The sequence below is a fragment of the Protopterus annectens genome, chromosome 6.part0 (genome assembly GCF_019279795.1).
Source record: "Protopterus annectens isolate FY-2018-M chromosome 6.part0, PAN1.0, whole genome shotgun sequence".
NCBI lineage: Eukaryota > Metazoa > Chordata > Ceratodontiformes > Protopteridae > Protopterus > Protopterus annectens.
The window spans coordinates 1353012691-1353035617 of NC_056737.1; the positions used below are offsets into that span (position 1 = coordinate 1353012691).

Consider the following 22927-nt stretch of genomic DNA (forward strand, 5'->3'; position numbering starts at 1 on the left):
AAGATGTGCGACTGTTTCCTGGTCTTTTTTCAAAGAACCTGCATTTGTCTGTTTCTCCCACATATTCAATGGACTTTGTAAACCAACATGTACATAGTCCTCTGTCCTGGGCTGCTATTATTAACCTTTCATCTTTCGGTTTCAGTTCACCTCTCCTTATTCACTGATGCATCAAATCCTGATCGACATGAGGTTGTTCCAGGAGATCACTATACTTACTGCAATATTTATGCCTTTTCCTCATTTTGTTCCTTCTCATTTGATCCTTCCTCCTTACATTCTTTGTTTTGGTCTTTGGCATATTCAGTTGTCTGATTTTTGTCTACTTCTGGTTTAATTTCCATTCCCACTTGATGCAGATATGCTTCTGCTAGACTTAACAGAGACGTTATCACAGACTTCTTCCCCTTATGTTTTAAAACTTTCACTATGTTTGAATCTGGTGAGGTCAGCAGAGATGTATGCAGTCCCATGACAGTGAATCTGTATATGTAATCAGTTTTGAGGAGGCTCATACCTCCTTCAGAATGAGGAATATTTAATCTTTCCCTGGGGTTCAATAATGCCTACACTAAGTGTATACTAAGTGTTCACTGTTCTGAGTGAACAGACAACACAGGCAAAACTTAGGATTTTCGACTGGAAACAGACTGCCTACCCTGCTTGGATTACTTTCGAATACTTAGTAATTCTGTATAATATTTCAAATTATATATATATATTTTTTTTTTTACTTAGGATGAGTTTAAGTTCGCTACCTCTACTGCCATTGTCTTATCTGAATAAATATATAGTGACTAACTACACATATATGGACTGAAAACCTTACAGACAGAGAAATTTCTCACACTGTTTTTTTTTGGCTCCACTATACTTGTTTAGTGGGTTGTTTGAGCCTTCAGGGATACCACGGAGATTCCTTGTATTTTCTTTCCCATTTTCATGCCTCTTCTCCAGATATATCCCATTCTACTTGCTTCTCCTTAATCTGGGGACTTACCTGTGCTGGATTTTCTATGGTAAATTCTTCACTTTGCAGATTATCCATGAATTTAATTTTTGTTTAACTTCTACCTTACTAATTCTCTGTTGTACACTTCCTTTTTGCCTTTTTACTTTTTGTACTGTGATATGTTCCATATCTGGATGCCTATGCCTGTATTTCTCTGCAAATATCTTTGGAGCTCCTTTTTTGTATTTATTAGCTTGGTTTTCTCCTTTGCATAAATATTGCACCATACAAGATGTCTTTTTCTTTGCCATGTCCATGTTTCTTTTCTACACCTTTGAAAAATCTCTGGGTCGTCTTCTTTATATTTTCACACTTCTATCATTTCTTTTTCCAACTGGCCCAAGGTTTCTTCATCTCTCCAATGTTTTTCATGGATCTGTTGTATTAATTAACAAATTTTTTCTTTGAAGCTTTTGAAAGTTTTTCTTGTGCAAGTCTTTTTCTTCCCTCTGACTTTTCTCTTAATCTTTCTGAATATCTATTATCTGTAAATTCTGGGCTTCTTGCATAATAGTAACAATACATAATTTCTTTCTTATTCTCAATAGTCCAAACTGTCATCTTTATGGGTTTTTTGACTTGTCAGTTTTTGTGATTTTTGTAGACTACTACTCCCTTCTACAACAGGTGGTTCATCCTGCCCCTGAGCCTGGCCTAACCGTGTTGAAGTAATGTATACCAGTCTTGAGGGTGCTTCCAGTCCCAGCACTAGTGCATACAAGAGGATTGGGCACTTTTTAACCTGGGATGTCTGCACCTGCTGTCTTTTTTATTTTACTTATTCACCTCTCTCTCCATGATGTGTTCTATGTAAAAATAGTTTATATATCAGTGTCATCTTGGTGAGATGTTTTTGAAAACAGGATCTACTACATGAATGTTCTTCAAGACGTGAGGATGAATTCTTTTCCAGAAATACTAATCTCCTTTTCTTGCTCTATTCATCATCTCTCCAGTCTTTCTTTCTCTCTCTCTCTCTCTCTATATATATATATATATGTATATATATATATATATATATATAATGTTTAAGCTTCATCATATTTTGTTTAATTCTATGATATCATCAGTTGTGCTTGCTCCAAGGAGAGTCCCAACAGGAACTGCATTGAATACACAACCCAGGTGTGATTAAAAAACAGAATAAACCTAAGGACTAGGTAAATACAATGGTTTCTTGGATTGAACCTAGCGGGATGTGTGTACTAGAGAAAAAAAAAACATATGAGACTTCTGGGCGTTTTGCTTTATCTTTCAGAATTTATCCTCCTTTTCGGTAAGGTAATTGTTTCCCCTGAGGAAATTACTGGAACAAGATGTGTCACTGCACTGGAGAGAGGAGGATGAAAGCAGTTTTGAACTACTTAAGTAGTTGGTTACCAAAGCATCTACATTAAAACACTTTTAAACACTTCTATTAGATTATCACTCAAGGCATAGGCAAACATACATTAATATAAAAGAAAAACCCATATTAACCTGCTTCCAGTTACATACATTACACATCACATATGTCCTTTTTTTATAACCATAACCAGTCCAAAAATATATAAATAGCTCAATTCCTACCTTCACTTAAACATCTCTTCTCCTCCTGAACAATATTCTGCAGGTATTATACCCATAATTTCCATTTATTTCTATGCACTTTGCTCCTTCCCTTTCCTAAAGGCCCCACTTCCAGTTCTTTTATCATTGTTACAATACAGAATAGAATTCTTCAAGTACACCTGGTTTAGACTTTGATTTCCATTTACTAGTAACTGTTTTTTGGCAGCCACTAGAATTAAACTTAACAAGGCCTTACTATATCTATGGAATTCAGACCCTGTGTTCCAGCTCAAAAAATCATTTCCTTAGTGACACCCATTTGCTCACCCAGTATTTCTGAAAGAGGACCCTGAAGGGAATTTTTAAATTCTGCCAACTCATTACACTTCCGAAATATATGAACCCAGTTACCTCTATCTTCTCCACCACACCCCCAACATCTGCTATCTCCCTGAGGAAAAATTCCTTAAAATCTGCTTGTGGTATAAACATATGTGCACAAATACTTCCAAACAAAAATAATAAGCCTTCTGGGTTTTGTTGCATACTAGGGAGCCATACATATGTCCTCCCATTGTTTCCATGTAAATTGCTTATCCAATCTCTTCCCAATCTTTTCTAACCTCCTCTGATTAATTCTTACAGTTATCATGCAATATCTTACATGTCCTTCTAATTATACCTTTTATAAAATCAGATTCTGTTCTAGATTCAACAAAACAATCTATACCATAGCAGGACTTTCACTTAGGATTCCCCTCTCTCTTTCTCTTTTCCTACTCTCTGATAACAATCCCTGGTAGTGAAGGTCATCTCTAACCTGCAGTCCAAATGTTTTCTTGGTTTCATCCCATTCTGTTACTTTTCTTTCTCTAGTTACTTTCTGCCATTACCTTGGTTTGCTTGTCAGTTTTCTCCAGTAAATTCCAGCCCCCTCTTGCTTATTCTCTATACTGCCACTTCCAGTCATCCTTATCAACAAAACCGATCTCCATTCTTGTGCTGGCTTAGTTCATAGAATACTTTCTACTACTTTACAAATATAATATTCTGTACGGCTATTATTCTCCTTAAGGATCTCCATCCCAAATCACTCTCTCTCTCCTTATTTCTTCAATACCCCCCAAGCTTCATCATAATCCATTTACACTTTGAACTGTAACCTTCTTCTTGTGTTAGGTACATAAGCCTTAGCTGTGTAGCTCTAAAATATAATTTCAAATCAGGTAATCCTAAAACATCTTGTTCTTTTGAAAGCATCAGCTTATCCCCCTTAACTCTTGCTCTCCTCCCCTCCTAGATAAATTCTTCAACTCTTTATTAATTACTGTTCACAACTTTTCCTCTGGTTGATAAACATATGCCTGACCTGTATATAAAACTTAAGGGACTACAAATATTTTCACTGCTTGTATATTACTATTTGTATTCATAAACAAGAGATTCCAGTTTCTGAGTTTTTGTATTATCCTTTTAGTCTCTTCCCACATACTCTTAGCTGCCAAAACAGAAGCCTTTTTAATCCACACTACTAAATACTTCATCTTATTGTGTACTTATAAATATGGGTATTGCTGAACCAATTCATGCGTGGAAACATAATTTATGACTATAGCATTGTTTTTATCTACATTTATTTTATATCTCGAAAAGACCTGAAACTGTCTCAAAATGTTCCACAATGCAGAGATGTCCTTTTATGGATTTATCATGTACAAAATAATATTAACTGCAAATAAAGCTAACCTTTGATTGCCATACTAATTATATTCTTGAATTTCTGAGTCCCTTATTTCCTTTGCCAATGGCTGTAAATATAAAGCAAATAACAAAGGGGAAAGGGTACAACCCTACCTGAGTCTTCTGTTCAGACACAATGTATCAGACAGGAACCCTCTCACTTCAGTTCTTGCCTCCGATCCTTCATATATCCTCCTAATTAACCCTATTATCAAATCAGGGAATGAAAATGTTTACATTACTCATAAAATCCCTAATTACTCTGTCAAATGCTTTCTGTACATTAAGACCCACCAACAACAGAAGTATTTTTTTTTACATTCTGCTTCTCTCTGGATTGTTACTGTTCTATTAATGTTATCAAATGTTTGCCTACCCTCTACAAAACCACATTGATCCATATCTATCAACACCTTTGCCATTCTTTTAGCTAGTATAGACAAACACTTTATACTTGTGGTTTAAAACTGCAATGGGTTTATATGAAGCTGGGTCTGACGGACCTTTACTATCTTTAAGTATTACAGTCACCACGGCTTTCTTCCAAGATACTGGTGCTTTCCCTCCTTTTAAAATACTGTTAAACAAAACCTTCCAGATATTTATCACCTTCTTCCCCCCTAATCTCCAAACTTCCACAGGAATACCATTTGTTTGCAGAGACTTCTCTGAAGATTGATTATAAATCACTGTTTTATCTAATTGCTTCCTATATTAAGTGTTAATTGAGACAAATGTACCTCTAACTTTGGCATACTTAAATCTTCCATAAATATTTCCATTTGTGCGCTTTTTGATTTCCACATTTCTCTGCTTTATACAAATGTTCATAACATTTCCAAAATATCTCTAATAACTTTACAAGATCTCTGGTGATTTTTCTTGTTATAGGTGCCCTATGTTTGGAATTAACCCTTTCCACTTTCTGTTCCCTAAGTCATTGTGCTAAAAGTTTTTATACTCTGGGGTTATTATCCCAAACACTTGCTTAACATCAATCTTTCTAAACTCATGCATATTATCCAGATACTCTCTTTTGTTCTGTTTAGCACTCTGTGGTTGCACCTCTTCTTGTTCTCTGAAATTCCCCTTATTCTGCAGTACTTTGTCAGTCCCTCTAAATAATTCGTATTAGTTCTTAACCATATCTCTTTCTCTTTTATTTCTATCCTATTTTTAAACTCTATTTTCATTTTATCCCACTCACTAGTTATAACATCTGAAGACATTTTTGCATTCCCTAATAAGAGGTAGGTCTTGGTTTAACTTCATTACCCTGCATTTTTGTCTTAGTTTTATTAGTGCATGATCTGAAATAGTTATTGAATGTGTAACTTCATACTACCACAAATCTACCATTTTCTTTTTTCCCCATCTTCTATCACTATAATTAGTCTCCTATTCATTTGTCCCTGCCCTTCTGCTGAAACTTTATCCTGAAATGCTTTCTTTATCAAATGTACATGCTCATTTCTTTCCAAATTTATCTCTTTCAGCACTACTATTTGTACTCTACATTTCTTAATATAATTCAATACTCTCCTTTTTTGTCTGAACCTGTAAATCCATCTCTTTTCCAAGACAATTTGGATACTGTAGCCATTATAAGAAGTTATTGCTCCCACCTATTATATATGACAGTTTTTTTGTGTGTGTGTGTTCCCAACTTTTGTGTTACATGCACACACTGTTTGGCAGGCTATTTTATACAGTTGTTTCTTGTCATCTCAATTTGAACCTATGTCACATTTTTTAAGACTTTTGTTTAAATGAAAACCACTAAACAAAAACTAAATCCTTTTCAGAACACTCCATAAACCATTAACACAAAACAAACACACAACATTTTGTGCATCTTCAAAAAATGAAGTTTAACCTTCTAGATAGGAACAACTGTCCCAATCAACAACTGCACCCACATACATTAGTCAACCTAAAATTAAGGTTATTTATGCTACAGGACATGTTACAGCCTTTTACTTACACTGATTGGTGTCTGTTCTTTTCTAATCCCTATTCCCCTCCCAGATGTGAAAACAGCTTGTATGCTTTTAGAAAACATTAACTTTTAGTACTAAGAAAATCTGCACTGGCTAGCTTTACATAGAACCAAATTATACACCGTTTTATTAATGCACTAAAGTATTAAGGCTGCTAGGGAAGCTGCTATCTCTTATTCACTTTCAATAATGCTCAGAACTCTCAAGATTAGGTGCTTGCACCTGCAGACAGTTCATCTCCATGGAAACATAGTCAGCAATGACAGAAAAAACAGCTGACAACTCTGCAGATGCATTTAGGAAACTTGGCCAATTTCACTCAGCAAAGAACAGAATGCACAACTGCTTTTAGCTGCAGATTTCTTGGCTCTTACTGGACATTTGCTAATGGGGAAAAGCAAGCTAATATCATTGCATATGCAAGAAACTCAGTACTTCTCACGGCTTTCAGCATTTTGTCTTTTATTTCTCAAGCCTAATTGCTTATAAAACACTTGTTTATAGACTAAGCTGAGGGCATTAATTCAGACATTCACCTTTTCAAAAATAAGAGAAAAAATCTCAACTCTACATATAATCAGTGCACTTTTACACCCCAGACCCAACCCAGCAGCACTAGATCACAGCATATTAACTTAAACATGTTTTTCCTAGCCTTTCTTCTATTATTAAAAAGTAAAGCCTATTACTTCTTTCAACTAAAATAGTACTTGTTTACTTTAATATACTTATTACATACAACAATCACTTAAAAGACACTCTGCACCCCCACATTTAAAATACCCCTGACTACAGACTACACAAAACTGCTTTACTATGTAACACAGTTTATATTGTGAAATGTATTATACAAATAGCATTAATAACAAAAAATTGGTTTACTTACAGCTACTTTTTTCCTTTTAGTGTCCTTCTAAACAATGTCAAAGTGGGGTATATGCTTTACACTCTACCCACAAGTTTAACAAACTCAACTAAAGTACAATCTTTCTCAGCAACTTTTTCTTACAAAGCCATATTTCACAAATGTGATTGATGCACTATAATCTCACATTTATTCATGAATTTCAGTTTTGCTGGTCTTCTTCCTGTTCAGCTCCATCTCACGACACCAGACTCTGGTTCAAGTCCAAGGTACTCATGATTCTTCTAGTCAATTCCTGTGTTTTTTCAGTATGTCAAGCAGTTTTCTTTGGAACATTGGAAAAGGTGTGACTGACAAATTCTGTCTATGAACTTTATTGTCAGAAGTTCCCTTTTTGCACACTTTTTTGTTAGATAAACTGTTGTATTTCCTCCTTAGCCTGTTCTGTGTCAAAATGTCTTTAATACTCCAGGAACAAAACATTCTGATGACAGCTGGGTACAGCAGCTTGAATCTCACACCTGCCTTGTGACATTTCTTGATTAATGGGGATAAATTTGCTTCTCTTCTGCTGGTGTACAGTGAATAATCATTTCCACAATCACACTGTTGTCTCCTATTTTTAATACTTTTCTCTTCTAGCAGTTTTGTCAGGATCAACTCTTTCTGTTGTTATGGCTACATCTTTACTAACACCAGGTTTGTCGCATACACTGCTTATTTGTGCTTTCATAAAAAGAAATACAGTTTGTTCCTTCCAGTTTTTCTGGTAGAACAAAGTCTCAGGTTTTTCTCTGCACACACTGTCTTCTAACTCTTCCATTTTGTCAAAGAGCTCCCCTGAGAAGTCTTATACTCAGTCAGCCTGTTCTTCATTTCAGCCTCTGATTTTTGCTGTTTTATCAGTTCATCTGAATAGCTAGTTAAAGCTTCTTCTATTTTCCAGCCTTTCACTAACTGAGTTGATATACTCCTTCAATGTTTCATTTATTTTAATTACCTCTGAGTACATCTGATTTATTTTTTTCCTCTAAATTACTCAAAGTCATCTCCTGTACCAAAGCTGAAGCTTGAGCTGCTTTTTACTGAACAGCTGCATGATTCTTTCCAGCCATTTTTTTCTCTTCATATTTTCATTCAACTTTTCATTGAATGAGGTATTTTGTTCAAGGTAGGCAAGCAAATTGTTCTGAATCAGCTGGAGGAAAAAAAGGCTGCATTTGTGAGTAATATGTGCAAAGAGTGGCCAGGCATATCAACACAGATAGAAGAAGTAGTCCTGCACTGTACTCTGTGTTGCATGAAAAAATTGGTCCAGCAAGGGTGCACATTTTTTCCATTATCAAGATGTCATATACTACATATATGCCAATTTCTATTCTTTTATTTTTAGTATCCTTTTGTAATCTGGCCACAAGCTGCTGTTTAGTCTGTACTGTCTGATGTCTGTACCACTTTACAAGATGGGATGGTTCACCATACTGGTGGAAAGGGGAGACGTTAAGAGTGGTGAGGAGACAGACGAGATGAAAACCTTTCTGGCCACAGATTAATCACACTGACACAAGCTTTTTGACTGTAGGCACTACAGACCACTAGTAAGCTGAGACTGTTTGGCAAATGGGCATGCAATAGCATCATGACACAGCCACTTATGCCTATGTGGTTAAGTGCTCTTCTATTTCCAAACCATTTACAACTCCTGCAACACCTTTTGGTCTCCTCAGTAGAGTTGGTGACCAAGGTGCACCCCCACAACATCATCACTCCCTTTACCTGAAAGAAGGAAGCATTACTTCATAATTCCTCATTCCTTTATCCTTGACTCATTCACTGCCTGGGCTCACTATATGGCTGATTACAGATGAAATGTTAACTGGATCACATTACGATGAAAAAAATGAAACTTGCATCACTTAAAAAAATTAGCAACGCTCAAGTAGTGACTCTGGCACTCTAGGAGCCAGGCAGGGAGGGGGAGGAATGAAAGCGTATGACCCACTCATCTTTCTTGGGGGGGGGGTGACAGAAGTTTACATACACTCTGGTGCATAGTGAAGAGTGTGATCTCCCTGCTGAAAACCACAGATACCACTGCTTGTGCTGCAAGGGGAGAGCCAGGACTGCTTTCAGGGAATGGCCCTTGCAGAAGTGAGGGGATGTCCTTCATACACAGACTATTGCATGCACCTTCCCATTGCACAGCTGGATGCATGCCAGTCAGGGGACAGGGAGAAAACAGAAAACTGTGAACTACCTCAATGGATGTTTAGATGAGGGCCCCTCCTGGCCAACTCCTGCCCTGGTGATTGGGAAAATAATTCTTAACTGGGTAGGAGGGAGCTGAGGATTGACAAGACAGTGGGAGCAAAGTGCTGTATAAACACTAGGCAGATTCTAAAGTTAAATATAGAAATACTGCACATAAAATGAAGCACATACTCAAGAAATCAAAAAGCAGAAACAATGAGTATCACATTGCTTTGTTGGAATAAAGAAACACTTCACTGCAAAGGTGTTGTCCTGGAACCTTCACAATTACTGATGGGTCACAGACTAAAAAACAAAATTTCTTCATCCACTTTTTCCATATTTAGCATCAAATATCAATAATGTAACAAGGCAATACTTAACAGCAAGTACCAATGATGAGCCTTGTCTCATATATCAAATGACAGACATACAGAATGGGTGTATACTGGATCATTGATGAAACTTTAAGATCCAATGCATCGCTTACCTTCCATCAAGTCTTGGTCTATCAAAATACAAATTAAAAAACAAAAAAGTATCAAGCTTTTTTTACATGAGGGCAGATTTCACATCATTTTTATATTTGCTTACTCTGAGATTACACAATACTGGGGTAAAACAAAACATACTTACTTTCAAAATGAGTGGGTATATGAGCACGCTCGTGCGTGCACACATACATGCACTGACACAGATACACACAATTACCAATCTATTTAAAAACAAGTAAAACACAAAATCAGTTTTTTGCAGGGAGGCAAGCCCTGTTGCACGCCCCCCACCCCCACATCTCTAAATATATTAACTCTCAGATTGCACAACACTGGAGAAGAATGCAAACCTCCTTACCCCAACTGTAATGAATTTCAGTAAATCACATAGTTCCGATGAATCAAATATGCCATGAAACGTACCACCTGACTCAAAGATTGACTATGTAAAGAATGACAGACTAAACAGCCTCCTGCAGAACATGTATAAAATTGCCAGTTCTGTATAATGACATAATACACAAACTAGCGATTTCAGTAAATTACTGCTCTGTATGCCTGTAAAATCCCGAAAAACGTGCCTTATATGCAGTTAAGTAAACTCCATACAAAATAATTTGAAATATAACAGTCTAAAATCTTTTGTACTGTATTAATATGTATAATATCTCTGATGCCTATCCCAATACTTCTGAAAAATGTTTACAGCTTAAAAAATGGAGGGGGGAGAGGGCACTGTACTGTTTATTTCCATATTATAATCTAATCATTTGGCCTAGTTTCACATACTGCTTTGCAGCTGAAATAGCAAAGTCTACAAAGTTAGCCAGCCACACAGTACTTTTCAAATGAAAAAGTATGCATTAATGTTACCTTCTGTTTCAGGCTTATCAGCATTTAATGGACTGGTAGGTGAGCTTCCAGATGACTTCCTGCCACTCAACCCAGATATCATAGCCAGTGAAGACAGCCTTCCTATTGCCCTTACAGCATTTCCCGTTTTCTGCAAAAGAAAAAAATACTCAAAAGTGTGTACTGCAGCCCATGTTTCAAATCACCACCACTGCATTCTGCTGTCCTTCACTGTAGTAAGCTGTGTCCTTTTATGGTGCTCCACACCTTCCACTATGTTGAACAGCTGGAAAGGGTGCTTTGATGATATAACTTACATTGTTATCAAAAGAAAACAAAATTCTTATATAGCTACTGAATATTGAAGATAACTACCCTATAATCAAGTCTTCTATGAATACCTTTGAATATATGTGACTAAAACTCGTGTCATTAAAACTTCATTAGGTATAGTCCATTTCACTGAAAGTCTATTTAGCAGCATACTGGAATAATCAAAATATTTATTGTCACTCTGTATTATACTACATAAGTTCATTTGTTTTCAATATTTGTAATTTAAGAGTTAATATTAATACATTAGAGGGTTTGGGAGACTTTTGTCCTCACACATTTATGCATCGTGTGTAATATACATACATACATACATACATACAAACCAATATACCAAAAACAGTTGTTTCCATAATAAGTGACCAGACTGTTCTTAAAAACATCTAAACTAGTGCTTGCTTTAATGTAGTCTGGTGTATAATGCTCAGAGAGCTTATCTATTTAAACCTGGGTAGATACGGTGTGTTGTATAGTTGCAGCATAATGGCCATAAACCAGGAAGTGCTGAAAGAGGAGGAGCTAGGAACCTTCTGTCCTGCTGTAGCTGGAAGTGTGTATCAGACTCCGCATAACCAGTGAAATCATCCAGTACTTGTCACAGATGGTTATCTGGTTACTGTGGAAAAAGTGAATGATAAACAGTACTATGCTTGTAAATATAAACTTACTGAGATGAAAAATGAAAGTAAAGAGCTGTTTCCATTACCTGTTCTAGTACAGAGGAGCTAGCTTAGGTCAGAACAAATGTCCACCCCCTTTACCTTGAAGAAGTTGAAAAAGTACAAGTTGTGCCATTAGAGAGTGCATACAAGTTTTCGGAGATATGACTTGCTATGACGTGGAGCAAGTTAATGATGGAATTTCTCAGGAATCCGCTACCGCACTGCTAGATGTGTCCAACCTGCGGCCCTCAGAGCTCTTCCATGCGGCCCTCAACCTCTAACTGCAACATCGATGCACACATGCCCCAAAACACTTTTTTTTTGTGTTTTTCGTTCCCGTGACCTGTAATGCTAATGTCGGTGTGCGTATGCGCCAAAGCACCCTTCTAGTCTTGTTTTTGAGCCAAAAAAGGGTCAGTGTGTTTATGCCATTATTTTGCACTGAACAATCAGTGTGTGTGTGTGTGTGTGTGTGTGTTCTCGCTGAAGAGGGACTCATGTATGGATTTGCCGCTGTTGCCTTTGAAATGGACAGCAATTACATGTGTTAATAGGTAAGTATGGAGTGAGTGAGTGCATGCATGAAAGCAGAATTGTGTGCGTGAAAGTAGAAGAAGAGTGCGTGTGTGTGTATGTGTGCATGACTGAGAGAGACGCATGCACAAAGAGGCTAACAATGATCAGTCTACCTACTGAACACAAACAAGTTAGCTCACAAATATATCATACATTAAGAGTACACTTTCATTAAATTGTGGCTTTTACTGACAGGGAGAGTGTTGTATTGAACATGAACTCATACCTCTTAACTGTATGGATTTTCAAAGAATGTCTGGATTTTTGCCTCATCTTCCAATTCGTGTCTTTTGCTTAGGAAATAAAAGTAGTCATCCAAGGTAATGCAGTTCCAGGGAGTAAGAATGAGACAGCAGCCTAGGGTTAATGAGTCAGTAGTGGACTGACTATGTGGGACTGTAGCATAAAAAGTTGTATTGTTTTTTCAGACAAACAAAAAAGCACCTAGTACTGTTTTTTCATTGGTGGGTTCTAAGCAGTGGTAGATTGGACAACAGTAAGCATAGCTTTGGCGGATCATCAATACTGGCAAATCAAGTGGGCACAATGTCATTTTTTAAATGTTGGGGATTTTAGTGTGTATGTGAGTGCTTATGTGTTGGGAGTGCTGCAACAGTAGATGATTATTAAAGACAGACACTTACGGACTGTGGAGAATATGTTTCTTTGTTTCAAAACCTAATACTTGGGTACGCATGCCAGAAGTAGATTTTTTAAGACATAGCTTCTTGCCATTTACAGTGGATGGATACTTACATTTAATGGACAATGTATTAGTGTGGGCCTGTGGGGTTCTGAAGGATGCCAAGTCTACCACTGCCAATGTCTTGTAAAGTGACCTGGAAATGGATATTGGGATGTTACTGAAAAAAATATAGTAAGTGGGCTTAGAAATATAGCTTAATTAAACAAAGTATACTTTCAATTTACAGGCCATAATTTAATTTATTTCAGGTAGTCCAGATACTGGTAGATTGTATACCATTAGACTTAATTAGGGAGAGCTTTCATTCTGGGGCAACAAGTATCCCTAGTTTCAGTGAAAGCTCTGTGGTTGCTTGCAGGTAGGAAGTTGCAGGATGTTGATGCAATGTGTTTTATTTATTATTTTTAATGCATTTGTCATTTCAATGCATGGTTTTCTTTGATGCAAAAGAAGGCAGGACTGAATGAGCCATATAATGCTTAACTGACAATGATGGGATAGAAAGACTATAAGTGATGTATAATGTTTGCAGCTACAGTTGTTTCAATGGTGTCTGTGATGCATAACTATTTTTGGGCCTGTGTCCCACTTTTATTTTTCGCTTTGTCCAGATTTCTTGCTCTAAGGTTGAGAGGTATGGTTCCATACTAAATCAGAAGTTGTATTTACCTTGGAAGACTTTTCGGCATAATTATGAAAAACAGAGCCTTTTTAATATCTCTGCTTATTTCCAATATAAACTGCCATGTAACCTTGCAAATAACCTTCTTATTAAGCTACTTTACTTCTTTTGGAATTGACAGGTATGATTCATCTGTTTGGACATAAGCATAGAGTGCTAATGTGACTTTGATTTCTTGGAGCAGTCTGTGGTTTACATAATCACAATAACTTCTGTGTTTCTGGGTGTGTAATCAGTTTAACAGTTTTAAAGATGTTTTCCAAAAATAAATAAATATATAATAAATAAATAATCCTCTCTACACTTTGAGCTATTGACAAAGTCTGGGAATTTGTTTTTTTTCAAAAGCGAAGGTCAGCATTACAGATCAGTAAACTGTCAATCTGTGAGTAACTTCTGCACAAATTAAAATGTCTGAATGTCAAATGGCTTTAGATTGGAGGGAAGTTTATTTTTATTTATTTTATTTTATTTTACATTTGTTTACCGGGAAAGTCCGACTGGACACAGGTCCATTTTCAGCGGAGGCCCGGGGAGAAAAGCTCCAAAAATAACACAAAACAATATAATACAATACATGAGAGAGAGAGACAGCAAATTATGGATGTAGTACTCATACAATATGGCAGAGATTACATCTCGCAACAGTGAGAATCATTGAGGTACAGAATAAACTTAAAAACATTTTTTTTACAGTTATAATTACAGCAAGGCAAATATCAATGAGTAAAGTTTTTAGGAGAAAGCTGTTTGTACATAGCTGAAGCTCTGAAACAATCTTTTGGTATGGATTAACCTGAGGATTGACACAAGTTATATGTTTACACCAGTATGTAACATGATAGTTTATGGTTTTCTTGTTGATTTACTTTTTGCCAAGCAGTTGTTTGTTGATTTATTGATGGTCCTTTTGGTGGTGGGAAATTACATGGATAAATCCATCTCTATTATGATATTTTGACTTCCAGACAATTTCATTCTGTGAGTGGGTGTCATGTGATTACTGAGGTTGCCTATTTTACAAGTAGGGGCTTTTTGTGTGTGTGTGTGTGTGTGTGTGTGTGTGTGTGTGTGTGTGTGTGTGTGTGTGTGTGTGTGTGTAACAGAGAGAGAGATTTAATATGTATACTGAATATAATTTTGCAAATGGAATTCTTAGTTAAACATGCCCCTCTTCTTGGGCAACAAGATTTGAGTAACTAGTCTACCTAGCCCTATGTGACTGCTGTAACGCATTTTATGTAGGTAAAATGGATAGGCGTTTTCGCGACCGTATTTACCAACACATATATGCGATTAAGAATAAGAAGAGCGATAACGCCCTCTCGAAACACATCTTAAACAACAGTGGCCACAGTTTTCAATTTATGGGCATAGACACTATCAAGTGTGGTATTAGGGGGGGCCCACAAACCTTAATTCTAGAATCCCGTGAGTTAGAGTGGCAACTTCAACTAGATGCATTTGCTTACCCGGGGCTCAACGATAATTGTAATATCGCATGCATGTTGAAGTATAGAAGTTACCTCAGGTAATCAGATTGGCTTATTTTTACCTCATTTTATGTTATTTTATGTCATTCTATTTCATTCTATTTCCCGTTTGTTCCTTCTGAAAAATTAGGGAGGCAGGATTATAATAGTTCTTATAGAACTTTTTGTACTCCCTTCTTAAAGGGTTTCTTGATTTTTACCCTCATTTTTATTTTTAGTTTTGTTGTAAAGTTATCCCGATTTATTTTACTTAAGGAGGTTATGTTACTGGGAATACAGACTTTTACCATTGTCTTGATTTTCGACACTGGTTATTTATTATTTTTATATGAGGAGGGTTGTTGTGAATATGTGTGTATGATTACTTGCCTTTTTTACACTTATAGTAACACTTTATACACATTTGATTTTGATCTTACTATTTTAAATTATGTATTTCATGCTAGTTAAGTGCATTCTGCATGCATTTACAGGAAGTGACATCAATACCTTGTCACTAATGAAGGTTTTTAAATCACTTGAACAGTTGTTTTGTATATGCTGAAGAAGCTTCTGTTGTTACAGGAGCGAAAACGCTTTTTTCTGGAATTGTGAATTAAAGTCGTTTCAGTTCTACACTCGTGGCTTTTGGAGCGTTTGTTTTTGTTTTCAAGAAGTTTTTGTTTCTTTTTTATCAGATTTGCGTAACCAATATTAGATCTTAGCCATCCAGCTGGGAAAGGTTAGTATGTGGATTTTCCATCTAGTTTGATGAAGGCTATGCTACTTACCCAAAGACTACATTTATGGCTATCCATCCAGCCATTGTGTTGCTGAACTACATTGTTTGATAATGAGAGGAGCTTTTTACAGAAGTTAAAGGTTTTTGTGTCAAGAACCTGTCCATAAAAAGTGGCTTGTTTATGTTGCAGTGAAGGCTGTGGTCTTTGTAGTGAACTTTTTAAGTATAACCAGTATTTCTTAGGTAGAGGAAGTCTCTTAAGGCAGGATCTTTCTTAGCCTGGAAAGCAAGCTAATGATGACATTTATAGGGGCCAGTGAGAGACAGAGGAAAGCAAGAAGCTTTTTAGTCTGTTTGGATAACTAAGTGAACTTAGTCCTTTGACCTTTTTTGTCAGAAATGATTGTAGTCTTTCTTTTGGCAGGGTGTTTTGCTGAGGCACATGCCAAAAGGGGCATTGCACTCAATAATGGCTCTTGTAAAGGAAGAATACAGGGATGTTATGACCTTCTTGTCCTCGGATGAGGTGCCCTTACTAATGAAGTGGGCCATGTAAAAAGCTTTCCTTACAACGGAGACAACGTGGTGGTCAAAAGCCAGGTTTCTATCAACCTGGGTGCCCAAGTACCATACGACTTGAGGCCATATTTCTGCACCAGTTATTTGTTTGGGTGAGACCCTCTTGTAGCTTATTCAGAGTTGTTTTATTAAGTCAGTAATGTGAATTATTTACTTTATTGCAAATTTGTTGGGTTATTTTTGTGGATTATCGTATTGTAGGACTGCTGATGTTGACATTTTACGTAGTTGGACTGCTGGAATGGTTTTCCCAGTGAGAAATGCTAGTGCTGTAGTGAATATCTGTTTATTTGTAAAAAAAAAATATATATATTAACTAAGATGTTAGAGTTAACTGTTAGATTAGTGAATTAGAATTAGAATGAGAATTAGAATTTTAAAGCAAATATTAGGCATTTATTCATTGTTCAAATGTACCTACAGTACAGCCAGGAGGTCGACTGTGGTCTACCAGAGCAACGAAAGAGTTAACTATATGATATATTTTATATGCGGCCCCAAGACCATTTCTGTTCACTCAATGCGGCCCCAGCAAGCCAAAAGGTTGGACACCCCGCAGAAGAGCTGTGGTGCAGCACTTTAATAGGGTACATAAAGTATTGCTAAAGGTGACTGTAGTCCTGTCCTGTCTCAATAGCTTAGTTCTTAGCAAGTTCCCTTTGAAAGATGTTCTATTTGTAACACACAAAATGTGCAGATGGAGTTTCTGTGTTTGTGGTCTCTACAGTAGAGATGGTTAGTCTGTCAAATGCTACACTCAGGATGCTTGGCAGCACCTTATGTCACGGGAAGTTGTGTCATTAATTCTACCACGTTTGGATTTCTCAACATCTGTGTTCAGTTCAAGTGTGCATTTAATGCTTTCCCTAATATCAAATACGCCACTTCAAGCCTATAGCCTCTTTTTGTATCTGATATGAGACTTATTTATCTTTAGTACCAACACCAGCAATTGTATTATGTGATTTTGAACTTGCTGCTGGTAAGAACATCACAATTAGTCTTTTCTGCCATTCCTAATCAGCATTGTATTATGTGGCTCTGAACTTGCTGTTGTTAAGAACATAAAAAGTAATGTTTCATGTGCCATTCCAAAAAGCTTTTTCATTTTAATCAAACTGTGAGATGACATTCCCATCAGTCCAGACTGCCTCTTTCATATAGCTCCTGTGTCGCTTTGAAGTACTTAATTTGTCTTTGATGGATGCCAGCGATGTTCTCTTAATGTATGAACAACTGAAATTTTGTTTTCCTGCTTCTGTTTCATCTTTACTGCAGCTTTTTGAATAGAGCTATCTGTACAGTAAATGTTGAAAGTTTGTAACCAGGCATGCAGAAAACAACGGGCTTCAGATGAGTTTTCCCTTTTTGGTTTTGGACTGTGACTGACTTAACCAGGTGCTAGTTCCATTGCATGCAGAATTACATAGACGTGGCATCAGCTTTTTTGCTGTTTACTCAGAAAATGTTTTGTAGATTTAACTTTTATTATTAATGTGATTGTTAAAGAATGGAACTAAGTGTCTAATATTAAATGTTCTATGTTGGCTGTCGTATACCTAATTCCACCTAAGAAGAGAGATGCTGATTGGAAAAAAAGCAAACGGGAAACAAGGGTTCCTATGCACTTAGATTTCTTAAAATTGAGGCTGTGAATAATTTTAAATTTATAACTTTGTACTGATTTAATGCAATTACACAATTATGTTCACAGTTATTGAATTTGTGCATATTACCTTTTTATTTGATACATAGTTAATTCACTTCTTACATTGCTTCTTGCTTTTGACTTTTTTCACTAAAATGGTGTTTGATGTGATATGGAACTATACACACACACACACACACACACACACATATATATATATATGTGTGTGTGTGTGTGTGTGTATATATATATATATATATATGTATATATACATACACACACACACACACACACACACACAAACACACACACATACAAACTTACGCACATTATACATACATGGACACACATATGCTTGTCATACTGACAATAAAATTCAGTACCTAAGCTAACTTGGGGAAAGTGAACAGTGGTGGTAGAAATCTTCTGCTTGTACCATGGCATCTTCAATCTAATAAGTACAACTCAAAGCATTAAAGTGGCACCCCTACCCCTTCATTAATTTGGACCATTTTCAGGTTAGAGAACCGTGAGTGTATGAAGGCAGTAATATTTTTATGGGCATTACAATTACAACCTTGATGGGCACTGGCTGAATACTCTGTGAGGATATGGCTGACCCAGCTTTGAATAACAGGTCTGTGATTCTTACAGGGATAATCAAGGTGGATACCTTTTACTGCAGAAAATTTCTATATGCAAAGAGGTTTTATCTGGGAATTATCCAGCCACCATAGTTCACTAACCAAACCATCTGAGAATCCCAGCATTGTTAATGAATGTGGTTGTAGTTATCTTTGTGCTACTTGGTTGGTTTCATTCTTCAGGGAGTTTGGAAGACAGAACAGAGTTGTTTTGGGGATGATCATTTTTTTTTCATATGCACTCATTTTAGAGTTCTCTCTTATTAGTTATATACTAGACATTTGTATAGTCCTAGCCCTCACCGCTGTCACACTACCCTCGTACATATCCTGTACCACTCTTACATACTTCTCTGACACTCCCGACTTCCTCATATAATACCACAACTCCTCTCTAGGCACCCTGTCATATGCTTTCTCTAAATCCACAAAGACACAATGCAACTCCTTCTGACCTTCTCTGTACTTCTCCATCAACACTCTCAGAGCAAACATCGCATCTGTAGTGCTCTTTCCTGGCATGAAACCATACTGCTGATCACTAATCATCACATCCCTTCTTAACCTAGCTTCCACTACTCTTTCCCATAACTTCATGCTGTGACTGATCAATTTAATCCCTCTGTAGTTACTACAGCTCTGCACATCACCCTTATTCTTAAAAATCGGTACCAAAACACTTTTTCTCCATTCCTCAGGCATCCTCTCACTTTCCAAGATTTCATTAAACAATCTAGTTATAAACTCCATTGCCATTTCACCTAAACATCTCCATGCTTCCACAGATATGTCATCTGGACCAACAGCCTTTCCATTCTTCATCCTCTTCATAGCTGTCCTTACTTCCTCCTTGCTAATCCACTGCACTTCATGATTCAGTATCCGCACATCATCCAACCTTCTCTCCCTCTTATTCTCTTCTTTCATCAGCCCCTCAAAGTACTCTTTCCATCTGCTCAACACACTCTCCTTGATTGTGACTATGTTTCCCTTATTATCTTTTATCACCCTTACCTGCTGCACATCTTTACTAGCTCGGTCCCTCTGTCTAGCCAATTGGTACAGGTCCTTTTCTCCCTCCTTAGTGTCCAACCTTTTATACAACTCTTCATACGCTTTATCCTTAGCCTTCGCCACATTTCTCTTTGCCATGCACCTCATCTCCTTATACTCTTGTCTACTTTCTTCATCTCTTTGACAATCTCACTTCTTCACCAACCTCTTTCTCTGTATACTCTCCTGTACTTTTTCATTCCACCACTAGGTCTCTTTGTCCTCCTTCCTCTTTCCAGATGTCACAACAAGCACCTTTCTACCCATCTCTCTTACTAGCTCTGCTGTAGTTACCATTCTGGATGCATGTGAATTTTATTATTTGATCAGCATGTTGTTTTCTGGAAAAACATGACTTGGTAGACCTATGCATATACACTGCAGTTCAAAAGTATTTAACGTTACCTCCTTCCTGTGTTTATTGACTTACAACCAATGTAAATATCTACTGGGATAAAGTTACCTATTTCTGCTATACTTATGAACATAAGCTATGCTAACCACATCAAGTAAAGCTAGCAAAGGGCACATAAAACAAGTATTTTTAATGTTTACTGAAAGCTAATTTGCTGCTTTTTAGAGAATGCCATGTTATGTTGATGCTTACTTAATATGTATGTTTATTTAAAGAATGCTAACTTTGTGGATTCCTGTTTTTTCCTTTAAATGAAATAGTTGGAACTTTATAAAATAGGAAGGCATATTGTACAGCTGAACGCATCTGCAAAAGGCAGTTTGTAAGCCCCTTGGTCTGTATATATTTTGTATAAAAAGAAAAAAAAAAAGATTACTGTGCTGAATATCACAGTTGCACTGCCAAACCTTAGAGATGTCTTTTTCATGCTCAGCATTTCCAGGATTGGCTTTTGGAGCTTGCAGATACTCAGTGGTGAGGTTAATGAGCCACAAACCACATATATTCAATGACCTCTGCCCCCCTTTTATGAATCACATCTACTAACCTAGTTTATGTTTCAGTGCAACTACATCTGTGACTAAGAATACAATTTTTGAACTGGGCTCAAAGTCTTTTGTGTAAAAAACAATACTTTACGATGGTTTGTGAATTCCTTGGTATTGCAGAAGTAAGCTACTAGAAACTGGAAAATACAAACCTACATTGGGATAGTCTCTTAACTTTTTGCCTATGCATGGTAACTGGTGTTTCAAACTACATTGTAACACAAATACTGATGGCAGAAAAATACAGTGTACAACTTAAACATTTTGAGAGGTCTTTTGACAGCCTTAAGTGAATGGGACTTAACCTACAGCTAAATTATATAGCCAAGGCATTCTCTCATGGTTGCCTTTTCTGGGCAAACAAGCAGCTCTTGGAGTCATTTGCTCCAAGAAATGTGCAGAAGTTATCTGACAAGTGAAGAATACAGGTGTGAGACAGGTAATATTTACTACAAAAGCAAGGAGCAACACCTCAAAAGTGAAGTTCATTACTTATGCATAAGCAATCCTATCAATCTTTGAGCATTAAAACATCACAGTGTTGGCTTTTAAAAATCATAGCAAGGGCTCAGAAATAGGTGAATTTTGTTATTTTTCTTGACTGAAGGAATTCATGTATTAGAGCTTATATACCTAATGCTAGTGAATCTTTGTATAGGCTTTGTTGAGTTATTTAATAACTTTTGTTCCCTTTAAAAGATCTAGCTTTATGATCATCAATAAATCATAGCATTATGCATATATCGCAGGAGGTGAGAGGTATGTGCGAAAGTTGAATTATTATCCAGTAGCCACTTAGTGATAATGTATTTTCAGTAGGAATCTTGTGTGCTTTTTCACAATAGTCTGTAGTTAGCTAATGATGGCCATTTGAACAGATACTGATAAATATTTTGGAGTTCCTTAATCATTAAAATGAGCTAGGCCCTATGCTATGAAAATGAACCTACAACCATTAAGTTCAAGAATAAAGAAACTTAAATTAATTAAAATGAAATCCACTAAACTAAAAAAATATGTAACATAAATACATAATAGGCACCTTTGTGGAAGTAGGGGTGGTGCAAATCTCTGCACCAACCTTAATTAAACATGCTAACGCCACAGTTGTAAAAGCACAGAGAAATGGAAAACACCGCCGATGCTCTCCCTCTCTCTGCAGTAACCAGACTCTGAATCAGGAAAAACAAACTGAACCCACAGTTAAAAAAATGGTAATACAAAGTGAAACTCCCCAGTCCCTTACTTCCACTTCCTCTATCGTTAATGTTGAGTGAGAATGCTGTCATGTCCGCTGTCAGAAATCAAGTTGTCTCCATTGCTGGATTCTCCCACATCTAGGACCCTGGTAAATTTGGTCATGCCTTCCTAAGCTGTTTTAAAGCACTCTATCACCCTTCCCCTGATGATCTGAACTTCCTAAGTATCAGCTGGGATCTTTATAACTCTACCAGAAAGTCAGATATCAGACCTTTGAATTCAACAATGTTGGCTTGTTACACCTGAGTGGTTATTTTCCAAAGATGGAAAGAGTAATGCCATAACTGATAGATATGGATGAATGTGGTATTGAGGAGGGGAGGCAAACACTTGACAACATTAACAGAGCACTGATGATACAGAGGGAAGCACAATGTAAGAAAATACCATTGTTGTTGGTGGGTCTTGATGCACCGAAAACATTTGACAGAGTAAGCTGGGATGTTATGAGCAAGGAAATGGAAGTATTTGCATTTCCTGAAAAAGAAATTATAAGGTTGATTAGGAGGATATATGAGGGATCAGAGGTGAAAATTAAAGTGGGTGGAGCCCTCTATGATAATTTCTGCCTGAGCAGAGGAACCAGGCAGTGGTGTCCCCTTTCACCTTCGTTATTTGCATTATATTTAGAACCACTGGTAATGAAAGATACTCAGAAAAGGATACAGTTGGTATGGTAGTCTAGAAAAGCTGGATCTATTTGCAGATGATATTATCTAATACGAGACAAAACCAGAAAAAGACATTACAGTGTTGTGGAACATTTTGAGACAGTTTCAAATCTTTTCAGGATACAAAATTAATGACTAAAACAAAGGCAATAGTTTTAAATTATGTACCCAC

General features: G+C 36.7%; 1 protein-coding gene across 2 annotated transcripts in view; it reads right to left on the reverse strand.

Annotated features, from left to right (window-relative positions):
- The window catches only part of MYLK (myosin light chain kinase), a 2381262-nt gene that overhangs the window by 81132 nt on the left and 2277203 nt on the right, over nt 1-22927 (reverse strand). Inside the window, exons 30-31 of one of the 2 annotated variants that reach the window (XM_044074915.1) lie at nt 10786-10915; nt 9909-9926 (exon numbers count right to left, since the gene is read on the reverse strand). In XM_044074915.1, the coding sequence (XP_043930850.1) occupies nt 9909-9926; nt 10786-10915 (148 nt within the window). The remainder of the gene's footprint in view (nt 1-9908; nt 9927-10785; nt 10916-22927) is intronic. The other variant, XM_044074916.1, reaches the window with a different exon arrangement.